This window comes from Leptonychotes weddellii, chromosome 3 (genome assembly GCF_054177405.1).
Source record: "Leptonychotes weddellii isolate Sample4059 chromosome 3, ASM5417740v2, whole genome shotgun sequence".
Classification (NCBI taxonomy): Eukaryota; Metazoa; Chordata; class Mammalia; order Carnivora; family Phocidae; genus Leptonychotes; species Leptonychotes weddellii.
This window is the reverse complement of record NC_138371.1, coordinates 16,730,220-16,743,417: the sequence shown is the minus strand read 5'-3', so window position 1 is coordinate 16,743,417 and position 13,198 is coordinate 16,730,220. Positions and strand designations below refer to the sequence as shown.

General features: G+C 49.3%; 1 protein-coding gene across 1 annotated transcript; it reads left to right on the top strand.

Moving 5' to 3' along the window:
* Positions 1–1,638: 1,638 nt before the first annotated feature.
* Positions 1,639–3,998, top strand: CDK5R2 (cyclin dependent kinase 5 regulatory subunit 2). The gene has a single exon (XM_006751668.3). The coding sequence runs from the start codon at positions 1,695–1,697 to the stop codon at positions 2,805–2,807; it is 1,113 nt and encodes a 370-aa protein (XP_006751731.2). The 5' UTR covers positions 1,639–1,694; the 3' UTR covers positions 2,808–3,998.
* Positions 3,999–13,198: the final 9,200 nt, after the last annotated feature.

Sequence of the window (13,198 nt, the reverse complement as noted above, 5' to 3'; positions counted from 1 at the left end):
AGATAGGGAATCAAGACAAGACCATAAGCCTCCAGGAAGGTGTGAGTGAGCAGGGGCTGTGGGAGAGCTGAGAAAAGCTGGTGCCTCTGGCGGCAGCAGCTGCAGCCTAAGGGGATTCTGGAACAGCCTATATGGAAGGAACCACACCCACACATGCGCATCACACAAACCAACAGCAGTGGTCCCTGGAAGTCATTTTGGTGGTCTATGAAGAACACAGAGGTGACTCCAGGGATAATTCTGAGGGTTTTGCTGAATCCATAGCAGGGGCTTCTCTCCCCATCATACCCACCTCCAAAGCCCACTTAAAAAGTTGGAAGACTTCTGTGTCGGGGAGCTACAGGGAGCAAGCCTGGAGAAGGGTGGACACTGTCCTATAAGGCAGGTAGAATAGCCTCAGGACCAGTTGGGCTCAGGACCTGCAGGTAAGGCCCAGAGGACAAAGGCCTGTGAGTGCTGAGGAGGGAACAGAGAGAAATGGGCAGGACCTAGCCTAATAGCTTGCAGCTGGGAGTGGGGACAGCTGGGACCTGAATGGTAGGAAGAATTTAACAATGAAAACTCAACTCAACCTGGATCCAGGGCTAAGCTGGAGGTTGGGGTCAACCCTCTTGGGCCTCCCTCTGCACAGGAGGTCCCATCTCCTGTCTGAGCCTGAGACCAACCTATCCATCCAATTTTCAGCACTTCCCCAGGAACCAATCATTCATCACCCACCCAAGTGTGGGATCAGGGTGTGTTGGTGGGGAAGAAGAGCAGAAGAGGAGCTACCCAGGGACCAGAGTCTAGGGCCTCTCCCCACAGACTCAGCTGCAGAGAATCAAGCTGGGCATAAATCTGAGGGTCTGGCCGCCCCCAGAGCAAAGGCCCCCAAGGAGGGAGTTTGTGGCCTGCAGGTAGGTCCGGGCCCCACCAGGGTCCGGTCATCACAGGTAGAGCAAGAAGACGCCTACTGCACTCCCCCACAAGCACCACCATGGTGGCCGCATGGGATGAAGGGAGGAGAGGAGAGCTAAGAGGTAATCGACCTATGGCCAAACTGGAGAAGCCAGAGCCGTTCGACCCAGCAGGTGCTGGGGCGCCCTGGTGAAGGCACTCACTGCCCACACTGCCCCCAGCACAGAATCAAAAGGGCGGAGAGGATGTTCCCACGGCTTCTCTGCTACTGCGATCCAATACATCAAAACAAGCTGACCCAGGGCCTTAGGACTTGGGGGGCGGGGGAGGATGTGAGGGGGGGTGAGAGCAGCCAGACCCCTCTCCCCAGCTCTGACCCTGAGGAGGCCCTTCGAACCCGGGGCCACCTCCTCCTCCTTTCTCCTTTCTGGTGAAGGGAAAGGACCCGAGACAGAGGGTGGGGGGCGGGACTTGAGATTGGCATGCGAGTTCCTATTGGTCAGAGGAGCTGCCGGTCAGGAGGGCAACTCGGGCGAGGATTGGCTGCGTGAGGCGGGGCGCGGCGCGGCTGAAGACGGGGTCCAAGGGGTGGGGCTGACGCTGCAGCTGGCGCAGCTCAGACTCCGAGCAACCGCCGCGGAGCAGCCAAGCAACCACCCTCCCCTGCCAGTTCCCGCGCCCGGGCCGGGGCTAGGCCCCCCACCGCCGGGTCTCCGGGGGCTGCAGCAGCGGCGGCGGCGACAGCGGCGCCGCCCGCGGTTCCCACCGGGGCCCGGGCGCCGGCCCCGCTCTGCAGGATGGGCACGGTGCTGTCTCTTTCCCCCGCCTCTTCGGCCAAGGGCCGGAGGCCCGGCGGGCTGCCAGAAGAGAAGAAGAAAGCGCCGCCCGCGGGGGACGAGGCGCTGGGGGGCTACGGGGCGCCGCCAGCAGGCAAGGGCGGCAAAGGCGAGAGCCGACTCAAGCGGCCGTCCGTGCTCATCTCGGCGCTCACCTGGAAGCGCTTGGTGGCCGCGTCTGCCAAGAAGAAGAAAGGCAGCAAGAAGGTGACGCCCAAGCCGGCGTCCACTGGCCCCGACCCCCTGGTCCAGCAACGCAACCGCGAGAACCTTCTCCGCAAGGGCCGGGACCCCCCAGACGGCGGCGGCGCCACCAAGCCCCTGGCGGTGCCGGTGCCCACCGTGCCCGCGGCCGCCGCCACCTGCGAGCCGCCGTCGGGGGGCAGCGCGGCCGCCCCGCCGCCGGGTTCGGGCGGGGGAAAGCCGCCGCCGCCGCCACCCCCAGCCCCGCAGGCGGCGCCGCCGGTGCCTGGCGGCTCGCCGCGGCGGGTCATCGTGCAGGCGTCCACCGGCGAGCTGCTGCGCTGCCTGGGCGATTTCGTGTGCCGACGCTGCTACCGTCTCAAGGAGCTGAGCCCCGGCGAGCTGGTGGGCTGGTTCCGCGGGGTGGACCGCTCGCTGCTGCTGCAGGGCTGGCAAGACCAGGCCTTCATTACGCCCGCCAACCTGGTGTTCGTGTACCTGCTGTGCCGCGAGTCGCTGCGCGGGGATGAGCTGGCGTCGGCCGCCGAGCTGCAGGCCGCTTTCCTCACCTGCCTCTACCTCGCCTACTCCTACATGGGCAACGAGATCTCATACCCGCTCAAGCCCTTCCTCGTGGAGCCCGACAAGGAGCGCTTCTGGCAACGCTGCCTGCGCCTCATCCAGCGGCTCAGCCCCCAGATGCTGCGGCTCAACGCCGACCCCCACTTCTTCACGCAGGTCTTTCAAGACCTCAAGAACGAGGGCGAGGCTGCCGCGGGCGCCGGGGGTCCACCCAACGGGGGCGCGCCCGCGGCCCCCGCCTCCTCCTCGGCCGCCAGGGACAGCTGCGCGACCGGAGCCAAGCACTGGACTATGAACCTGGACCGCTAGGGATTCCCAAGGGCCGCGCCCGCCCCCCACCCCAGCCCCTGACACGCACTCGGAGCCCCCGGGACCATCAAGCCGCCGCCGCTATTACCGCTGCTCCGGGCCGTGGCCGGAGGAGGAGCCGCCCCTGTCCCGCAGGGGAAGGTGGAGGCCAGGATGCCAGAGGCCACGGCTCTGGATTTGCTGGGCATAGGGTGGGGGTGGGGGATGAGCACGGGAGGGGGACCCCCAACCTCGCCCTTTCTGTCTGCCTGTGCCACCCCATCTCTCCAATTCTACCCGGGTCTCCTCCTTCCCTTCCGTGTGTATCTGTAAGTCCATCTCCCTCGGTTTTGACCATTTCCTCGCCTCCTTCCTGTATCTTCATCTTTCCTCCTGTCTGCCTTCCCATCTCCCTCTCTGCCTTTCCATTTTCCGTAACTTGGGTGTGTATTTCCATCTCCATCTTACCCCCTACCTGACTATCATTGCCCCCCTTTCTCATTCTGCACCTGTGTCCCCATCTCCCCTTCTCGTTCTCTTTTCCTTGCTCCTCGCATGTGTCACCATCTTCCCTCCTGTCTGCTTACCCCGCCCCCCCGCCTATGTCAGCTTGCATTTTTCCCCCTACTGAGCCCCCACATCCCCTTTCCCAGACCAAAGGGAATATTAATTCTTGATTTGGACTGACTTCGGTGCAGCGAGAAACTGCAGCCCCAGGAGCCCAGACAACCACCAGGATGGTCATTCGCCCCACCCCCACCTCCTCTCCCTACCTTTTCCAACGTGTTGCATGCCGGGAGTTGGGGGGGGAGGGAGATGCCGGCTTCAGGAGGCTGAGGTTTGGGGGCAAAATCAACCTAGGAGGCCACCCCGGCGGCGGCGGCGCCTCAGCGGAAGGGCGGGAGGAGACAGAAACTCTTCTTACTCTGGGGGAGGGGTACCCCTCTTCCGTATCTTTAGGTGTTTTTTTTCCTCCCCTTTTAATTTATTTGGTTGTTTCCAGAGGGAGGGGGGAGGGGTGGGTATTGGGCCGGGAGCTGTCTGAGGTGCTGATTTGAGGCCGGACCGGAATCCTCCCGGGAGGGTACCAGGGACTGGGTTGGGCCTGGTGCCGTGTCCAAGGTGCCAATGATGCGGGCCGACGGCGCGGGCTGCACTGTCTGTCTGTCCGTCTGTCCCAGAGAGAACTATAAAGCGCTGGAAGCGCCTGCAGATGGTTTTGCGCCGGCCTTTCTTTGGGCCCCGGGAGGGAGGGAGTGGGATTGGGAGTGAAACAGTCACAGATAGGGCAGGAGGGCCCCCATGGGCCTAGTGGGGGAGATGGGTCCCTGAGAACTGCTACTCTTTCCGTCCCCCCGCCCCCACATTGGCTTCCATTTTATTGAGAGTAAAGTAGCCAAAGGTTGAGGCCTGGTGATAAAGCGGAATCCCCTCACACATTACTTCTCCATCTTGTCTCATCTAGCTTTTCATTAATGCGCAGACCATTTAGGGATTAAATGATGAGGACAGCAAAAGTTGTACCCTTTACAAAGTAGTCCACTGAGGTAGAACTAGCTAGTTATGATTGCTGCTTTTCTCTTCTTCCTCCATCTCTCCCCACTATATATACTGTCTAGAGTCTAGTTAGGCCTGACTAAGCCTGTGCTCACCACTCTCGGGTGGGGCCTGACTGTCACACTCAGCTCCACACCCCTCCTCCAAACTCCTGGGTTGTTTCAAGGCCATTTCAGTCACACGCCCACCCAGGATAGCCTTGGGAAGTCCATCCCTGCTTAAGATTCAGATCTGGCCCTTTATCCCCAGGGAGGCTAGGACACAGGCAGCCTGGGAGACAGGAGCCGTTCTTAGGGGTTGAAAGAAGAGAAATAAGCTTTTTAGCCGGAGATTCCTGTCCCGTTGCCTTTTTCGCCACGTGGCTAAGCGCCCCATTCAGTTTCATTGACCCAAGGAGGCCTGGCTCCAGTAGAGCGCTGGCGTCTCTGACCCTGGTCGCCGCCTAGACCTCGAGGATCAGGAGTCAGAACCCCGCGGCCTGAAAGACTAGGCCCGGGTTCGCTGTCCGTGGTGCTGACCGGCACGCCGGGGCAGGGTGGGGGCTTGCGGGGGCGGGAGGAGTTGCAGACTCGGCTTCACCTAGATTTTCTGAATAATTTGGTAGCAGGTTGTGATCTCTTCTGATGGCGAGTTGCAGGCGTCTGGCCCGAGAACCCAAGAACGCCGGCTTCCATTTGCCCTCCTAAGAGGACAGACCGCTACTCTACCCCGGCCTCGGCCCAGCGCCCTTGCACCCGGCCTGGAGCCGGAAATCCCCAGTCCAGATTTGTGAATCGAATTCCCGGGGGGGAGGGAGGGGAGAAGCGGGAGAGCTGGCGGAAGGGAAGGCGGGAGCAGCCGCCCATTGGCTGGAATTTGGCGCAGTCAGCGCGGTGCCGTCATCTTTCTGGGTTTGGTAGGAGGGAGGGAGGAGCACTTGGGTCACCCCGCGGCTGTCGCCATAGTAACCAGACTGAGCGGGCGGGGCCACCTTTCCACTCTCCCCACACTAGCGGAGGAAACAATCCTAGGCTGCCTTATTTAGAACTAGTTAGCAAGACTACTTGATTGGAACTTCTGCGTTAGAAGAGTCTAAAGTGGGTGGGAAAGAGAGACCAGAGAGCCTACCGAGACCCCCCAAACATCCTGCTTTTGGCGGGATCACTAGGTACTGCCCCTGAACCCACAGACACAGCATCCTCCCTTTACCACACACACACACACACACACACACACACACACACACCCACACCCATCCAGGAACCTGTGGTCTGGCACTTGGAGACTTAGAATGAGAAAAAAGCCTCAGTGCTTGGTGTCAAATTAAATCTCACTTTCCTTGCCATGCCCCGAGGCATGAGACACCGCCATAATCCGATTAAGGGGTAAGCGACTGGAGGAGGATCAGCATGAATACATGGAAGAATTAGCCTCCTGGGTCAAACCTGGTCAGACTCCTGTTTTGTAAGGGAAGGCTGGTCACATGGCAAAAGGCTCAGTCTTCTGAGAAGGCAAGGTGAGAAGGGAGAAAGTGCAGAAACAGAGTAAGGTGCCTTCTCTTTACTGCCCAGAAGTGAACCTCAGGGAAGTGAGTCCAGGCTGAGGAGGGTAGTGGTGAAGAGGGCTCAGAGTTCTAGAAAGAGCCCAGCCTGGGTGAGGGGCCGACTGAGGAAAGAATGGAGATGGAGAATAGGATACAGAAACACAGCTGGAGCCGTGACTCAGCACTTCCCCTGGCAAAGGACTGGCTCTCCCAGCAAAGGAGCAGCAGAGAGGGGAGGGAAGCAGGAAAGCAAATGTGTGGATAGACAGTGATCTGACCATTTGTTGCATATCATTTGTTGCATGGATATATAACCAAAGGCACATATTTTAACCCAGAGAGCAGGTACATATACATTTATACTGATGAAGGCTCCTTCAGACATAACATGTACACATCTCCACTGCCTACTTCCCTGCCCCTCTTCCTGGAGCAGAGGACATTCTGTCCTGAGAGCTATGCTTGCTTGTCCCTGTAATACCTTGGTACTTAATGGGAAAGGAGAAATGAAAAAAAAAAAAATCGCAGATGTGGGGGCGGGGGGTGTTGGTTGTCATGGTAGCTGCTTTGCCTGCCAGACAGAGTGCCCAGCAACCAGAGCATCTGGCAATATCCAAGGGGACATCCTGTGGCCTCTACCTATGGGGACTCTGCCTCAGGCCCCCAGATGGGCATCTCTGGAAGATTTTCACAACAGAGGCTGCCACAGCAACCCCTTCCAGCCACATCACCATGACCAAAGACAGGTGACAGCCAGGTATGGAGGGCTGACCATCTTTACATGCCCCACTTTAAGTGGTACTCCTGATCCCTTTATACATGATAAACAACATTTGCTGTCAGTGACCTCAAGACAGCAGGTGTTAACACTTTAAGGACCTTCATTAAGACTGTTACTTTCCCTCAGAACACCTTGCTAAACACCCTACAAGAAGGTCATGTATATCCACACAGGCTAGGTGTGTAAATGCGGGCTAGGAAAATTGTTTTAGTTCGGTGATGAAAGATTGGGTGCAAAATAGATAAACTGCAGGGGTTAGTCTCAGGATTCAATACATTAGTTGACCTTAGTTTAATACATTGATGAGATTTAAAGTCAGTCTCTCTGTTGCACTTACAGGCAACCCCCACCTCTATTTTTGTTTTTTCTTTCCTCTATCTTAGGTTTAACATCTTAGTTTCTGGATTAAAATTCCCCCAATCTAGATTAAGCTTTCATGTTTTTCTTTCCCCCTGGATTTTTTCCCACTATTTCTTTAGTAATTAGCTGCTCCTAGGGTCTCTTTCTATTTGGAGATATTGCCCACAGTAGTTACTCCCCTTTCTTAAGACTTCCTCTCCCCCATTTCTTTACACCCCTTGGTCATAGTCTCCTGTGATTGATATTTATCTTCAAGTCACAAATCATAAAATTAGTTTCTCTGTGTGCATTTTTATATATGACTACCTAAAAGGAAAGAGGGGTTATCACCATTCTGTTATAATCTTTCAACATTTTACTCCTTAAAAAAAAAAAATAATAATTTACATACAATCCCAGAAAAACACAGAATATCAAGTAAAACATAAGAAAGAAGAGTAATGATGGAGGGCTTGCCCTACCATGTACTTAAATGTATTATAGAACTAAGGTAGTTAAAATATATGGCACTGACTTAGGAATAGAAAATAGAACAGAATAGATATTCCAAAGCTGAACTCTGGCATACATGGGAATTTACTATATGATAAAGGCACCATTTCAAATCCACTGGGAAAGATGGATTAGTCAGCATATGGTTTTGTACAACTGGGTAGTCATTTATATGAAGAAAAAAGGTCAATTATTCCTCATTCTTTACCCCAAAATAAATTCCAGGTTTTTTTTAATGTAAAGGAAAAAGCTATAAAACCCTTAAAAGAGAAGACAGTTTTTTTTTTAAGATTTTATTTATTTGAGAAAGAGAGTACAAGTGGGGGGGTGGGGCAGAGGGAGAAGCAGCCTCCCCGCTGAGCAAGGAGCCTGATGCTGGATCCCGCGAGCCAAGACAGACGCTTAACTGACTGAGCCACCTAGGCGCCCCAAAGAAGAGGAGACAGTTTAAAAGTACCTACTAAAAATTTAAATGCACATAGCTTTCTATTCAGGAATTCTGATTTCTAGTACTGACCCTGGAGAAATACTTGAATATGTGCACATAGAGACATGATAAAGATATTTTTATTGTGTTATTGTTTGGAGAGAGATAAATTAGAATCAATGTAAATATTCACCAGTATGTTAGAGGTTAAATAAGCTTTGATACAGCCAAATTACTGAATACTACAGTGTTCAGTTAAAAAGAATGGATTAGACTATATGTACTGATGAAAGATCTACAAAACATGTAGTATCATTAAAAGTTGCATAACAATATATACAGTACAATATAATTTATGCAAAAGCAGAACAAAATTGAAGCTTAATTTGTGTGTGTGTGTGTGTAATAGAAGCTTGAGAAAGATATACATCACTCTTAATAAATGACTTCTTGGAAGAACTGGGATTGATTTTGTCTAGAGGACATGCACCTTATCTGTGGAGTTTAATTTTTTACAACAAAAATGTATTAGTATATTGTTTGCATAATTAGAAAGTAGTAGTTAATATATGGCAATAGTCAAATATTAAATAAAAATACTTAGAGAAAACAAGGATTATTTATTAGTATTGTTACTAGTGCATCTTGGGTTGGGTGATGAACATTTTTTTTGGCATAGACCTTGAAGGAAAAGATTTACTCATCTGACTCCATTTCAACTTTTGAATGTTAGAGAAATAGAGAGAGAAAGAGCAACCACAAATAAGATTAAAAGGCAAGTGACAAGCTGAGAGAACATATTTGCAGCAAAATATATTTTCAGTAGAAAATTAATCGAAACTGTGAAGATGTCATTCATGCCAAAAATGTAAATAATCAATAAACACATAGAAAGGGACTTTGTTATTGAAAAGGAAATTCAAGTCAAAACAGTAATGGGAGATTCCATATCTTATACTGACAAAGATTATATGGAAAATGTCAACAATGATAAAAACATGAGGAGATGTGCACTTTCTCATATTGGGGCAATTATATATATATACAACATATATATGTGTATGTGTTAGTTCAGTCTTTTTGGAGAGCTACTTGGCTAGGGATCAAAATGTGAAAGAGAGTGCTCTTTGACCTAGCTTCACATTTCCAGAAATTTGCCCTAAGGAAATAAGTGGGAAAGGACACAAGGGTGCTTATCGTAACATTGTTTATAATAATAAAAAAAAATGGATATAAGAGTAGGAGATTAAGTAAGTTGTGATAAATCAATATTTGTTGGGATATTATGAACCACTAAAAATGATACATCAGTCTGTATTTATTGACATGAAAAATGACCATGATAAAGTGAAAATATCTGGCCAAAAACAATATAATATGGCCCTATTTGTGTAAGAGGGAGAGAGAGATCTTTAAATAGCTGTCCTCTTCATGTCATTCACATCTTGGCTTAATAGCCACCTCTTCTTGATGAATTCATCTCAGCCTGCCCCATAGTCAACTTCCTTCACATACCCCCGATTTCTTTTCTTTTCTTTTCTTTTTTTAAGATCTTATTTATTTATTTGACAGAGAGAGCACAAGCAGGGGGAGCAGCAAGCAGAGGGAGAGGGAGAAACAGGCTCCCCACTGAGCAGAGAGCTGGATGCAGGGCTTGATCCCAAGACCTGGAGATCATGATCTGAGCTGAAGGCAGACGCTTACCCATCTGAGTCACCCAGGCACCCCCCCAATTTATTTTCTTCACAGCATTTGTCACCCCCAATTATTTTTTGTTGCTTATTTACTTTGTATCCTCTCAATAAAATGTTTGTCTTGTTCACTGCTAGATTCCCTGCACCAGCATAGTGCTGGGCACACAGTAGGCAGTCAATAGATCTACACTGAATGATTCTGTATGGGTGTGTGTGTGTGTGTGTGTGTGTGTGCAGCAATAGACACTTTTAAGAAGTTTACTAAAATATTAATGTTGCTCTCCCTAAGTGGTGGGATTTTAAATGATCAGTTTTACTCTCTTCTTGGTATTTTTCTGAGTTTCCTAGTTTGTTACAACGAATATTATTTTTTTAAAAGATTTTATTTATTTATTTGAGAGAGAGAGAGAACACATGAGAGGGGGGAGGGTCAGAGGGAGAAGCAGACTCCCTGCTCAGCAGGGAGCCCAATACGGAACTCGATCCTGGGACTCCAGGATCATGACCTGAGCCGAAGGCAGTCGCTTAACCAACTGAGCCACCCAGGCGCCCTACAACGAATATTATTATTATTACCTTAAAAAGGAAGGAAAATCATGATGAAAGAAAAAGAGAGACAGAGAGAGAAATAAGGAAGGAAGGGAGGGAGGGTAGGAGGAAAGAGGGAGGGAGGGTAGGAGGAAAGAGGGAGGGAAGGAAGGAAGGAAGGACGGAAGGAAGGAAGGAAGGAAGGAAAGAAGGAAGGAAGGAAGGAAGGAAGGAATGGAAAAGTGAGGCAGGGCAGTGTCTGGGCAGTCCTGCCCCCCTCCTCTCTCACATATCTCCAAAGTCTCTTCACTCCCTTCCCTGTCCTCAAGCTCTTTCCAAATCCCAAGAATTTAAGAGTGTCTTTTGCTGTACAAGTACAAGATACCTATCTAGCACAGCAAACTGTTAGATACCTATCTAGCACTGTGGGCATACATGCAGCCCGTTTGGTGAATGAACACACACAGAGCATGGATACACACATACACACTCTTACAAGGATCCCTCAAAGGCTATTTAAAGAACACTCCTCTATCTTTGGCATAAATGCCATAGAAGACCCACTATCCCTTATTCAAATAATAAACGTAGGGGAAATTTTTCTCTTCACATGAACTTATTCATATCCTTTCTTTAAACCATGAGAACCAGCACAGTGCCTGGCATTTAGTCAGGTCTCAGTAAATGTGAAATAGTGACAGTTTCCATGTTTGTCTTTGGTTGCCAGCAAGTATACAACTATACTTTCATTCTTTAACCTATTTTGGAATTTATTTCTATATGTAGCAAGAAGTAGAGATATAACTGTGTTTTCTCAAATGAATAACAATTTGTGCCAACCTTTGAACAGTCTTCCTTTCCCTATAGAGAATGCGATCTTTTTCTTTTATGAAATTCCCACATATACATAGGTCTGTTTCAAGGCTCTGTTCAGTTCTGTTGGGCTACTTAACTATTTCTATGCCTAACCACACCTTTAATAACTGTAACTTTGCAGTATGCTCATTGTTCTTTTGCTAAAATTGTCTAGGCTATTCTTTTTTTTTTTTAAAGATTTTTTTATTTTATTTCATTTATTTGAGAGAGAGAATGAGAGAGAGAGAGAGAGAGCATGAGAGGAGGGAGGGTCAGAGGGAGAAGCAGACTCCCTGCCGAGCAGGGAGCCCGATGCGGGACTCGATCCTGGGACTCCAGGATCATGACCTGAGCTGAAGGCAGTTGCTTAACCAACTGAGCCACCCAGGCACCCTGTCTAGGCTATTCTTAAACGTAGTCCAGAAGAACTTTAGAACCAAGCCTATCAGGGACTGTATTACCTTTATAGACCAGTTTGGACAGAGTTGACATTTTGCAATATTGAGTCGTTCTACCCAGGAACATGCTAAGTGTTCCTTTTATTCAGATCTTCTTTTATGTTCCTTAGTGGAGATTTGTCATTTTCCTCATTTAGATGTTTCCATGTCTTTCATTAGGTTTATCTAGGAGCATATTTTTTATTGCTGTTGTAAACCTATTATTCCCAACTATTTCCCTTGTTTTTATGGGAGTTATATGATAACCATAAGTTGTTGTTTGTTAATCTTGTATGTTACTGGATATACTAGTTTCATTAGTTTTAATTGTGTTCCAGGTGGATCTGTTGGATTTTCTAGGTAGGCAGCCATACTGTCTGCAAACAAGGACATTTTAATATCTTCCTTTCCAAGATTTGCATATAGAATATATCTTTTCTTGTCTTATTGCATTGACTAGGACCTTTAGTAGAATGTTCAGTGGTGGCAGTGATAAGGTTAGAAGGGATAAAACAGATTTGTCTTGTCCTTGACTTATGGGAATGCTTCTCATATTTCACCAACTGCTTTTTTATATGTCCTCTAAAACTGAATATTCCATTTTGTGTATATTGCTATATAGTAAGTCATCTCAAATAACTTTTTGGAAGTTGATAAAACCTTAATCAAAATAATTATTCAAATTGCCTGTTCTGAGGCATGTTGGCCTACATGATCCTGGGCATATGCAGTTTAGGAATAAAGGATGGAGTGGCTGAATGTTCCCTTGCTACTCCTCCTCCCCCACTCTGCCCAAACATTTAAAAGCAGTGTGATGTGATGCACAGAACAAAATTCCAGGAATCAGATGTTTGAGTCCTTATCCGATCATTAACTAACTAATTGATCTAAGTTATTCAACCTCTCTGAACTTCAGTTTTCTCATCTATCAGATGGAAACAAGGATTTCAGATGTGTTGTGGCTTAACAGGAATGACAATATTACTGTTGTTGGGGTAACAATCATTGCACTATTAACAAACATTGACAGAGGGAATAAGGGACAAAGACAGAGTCCAGAATGGAGCCCGGGGCTGCTCTGACCGGCTCTGCTGGCCCCTGAGGCAGTGGGGAGCTCTGGAGACCTGGACCTCCCATGAGCTATCTATGACCTTGGTGACATGTGTTTATTTCCTTGCTGCAGGCAAGGTTCCAGTGGGACCCACGTGCATCTCTCTGGAATGCCAGCCAGGGAACTTGCTTCAGCTGCTAGTATGTAGACACTTATGCCAGCCAGGCCCAGCCCAGGAGCATTCCTGAGTTGAGGCCTTTGGGCCAGCAGGCCAGGTCCCTCTTGGGATTCCACACTCTAAGGATCCCATGGCCTCAGGCTGGCTCTTGCCGGCAGGGAAGAACAGCTGAACCTTTCCTCTATATTGCACCTGCTTTGTGACCAAAGGTGGGGATAGGCGCATTTTGGGGCATCTTAGGACACTAGGCGCGAAGAACCTTCAAACTGTGAGGATATGGAATTGTGTGTACATTGCATGTACCAACGCCTGTACTAACGTCTATGCTTCAACATGTAGTGGAAACATGTGAGATTTGCAGCAAATCTGGGCCCTGCTATTTCCTCACTGTGGGACCTTGAGACTTTACCCCTGTCATATGAGGAATTAAAGAAGTTGTTGTAAATATCAGGTGAAATCAGGTCTATGGATGTGCTTTGTAAACTGTAAAGTGCAGTACACATAAGGTGGTCCTGAGTTTTAGATGCATG

Coding starts and splice junctions, on each gene's coding strand:
- CDK5R2 (XM_006751668.3), top strand. CDS start 1,695: ATGGGCACGGTGCTGTCTCTTTCCCCCGCCTCTTCGGCCAAGGGCCGG.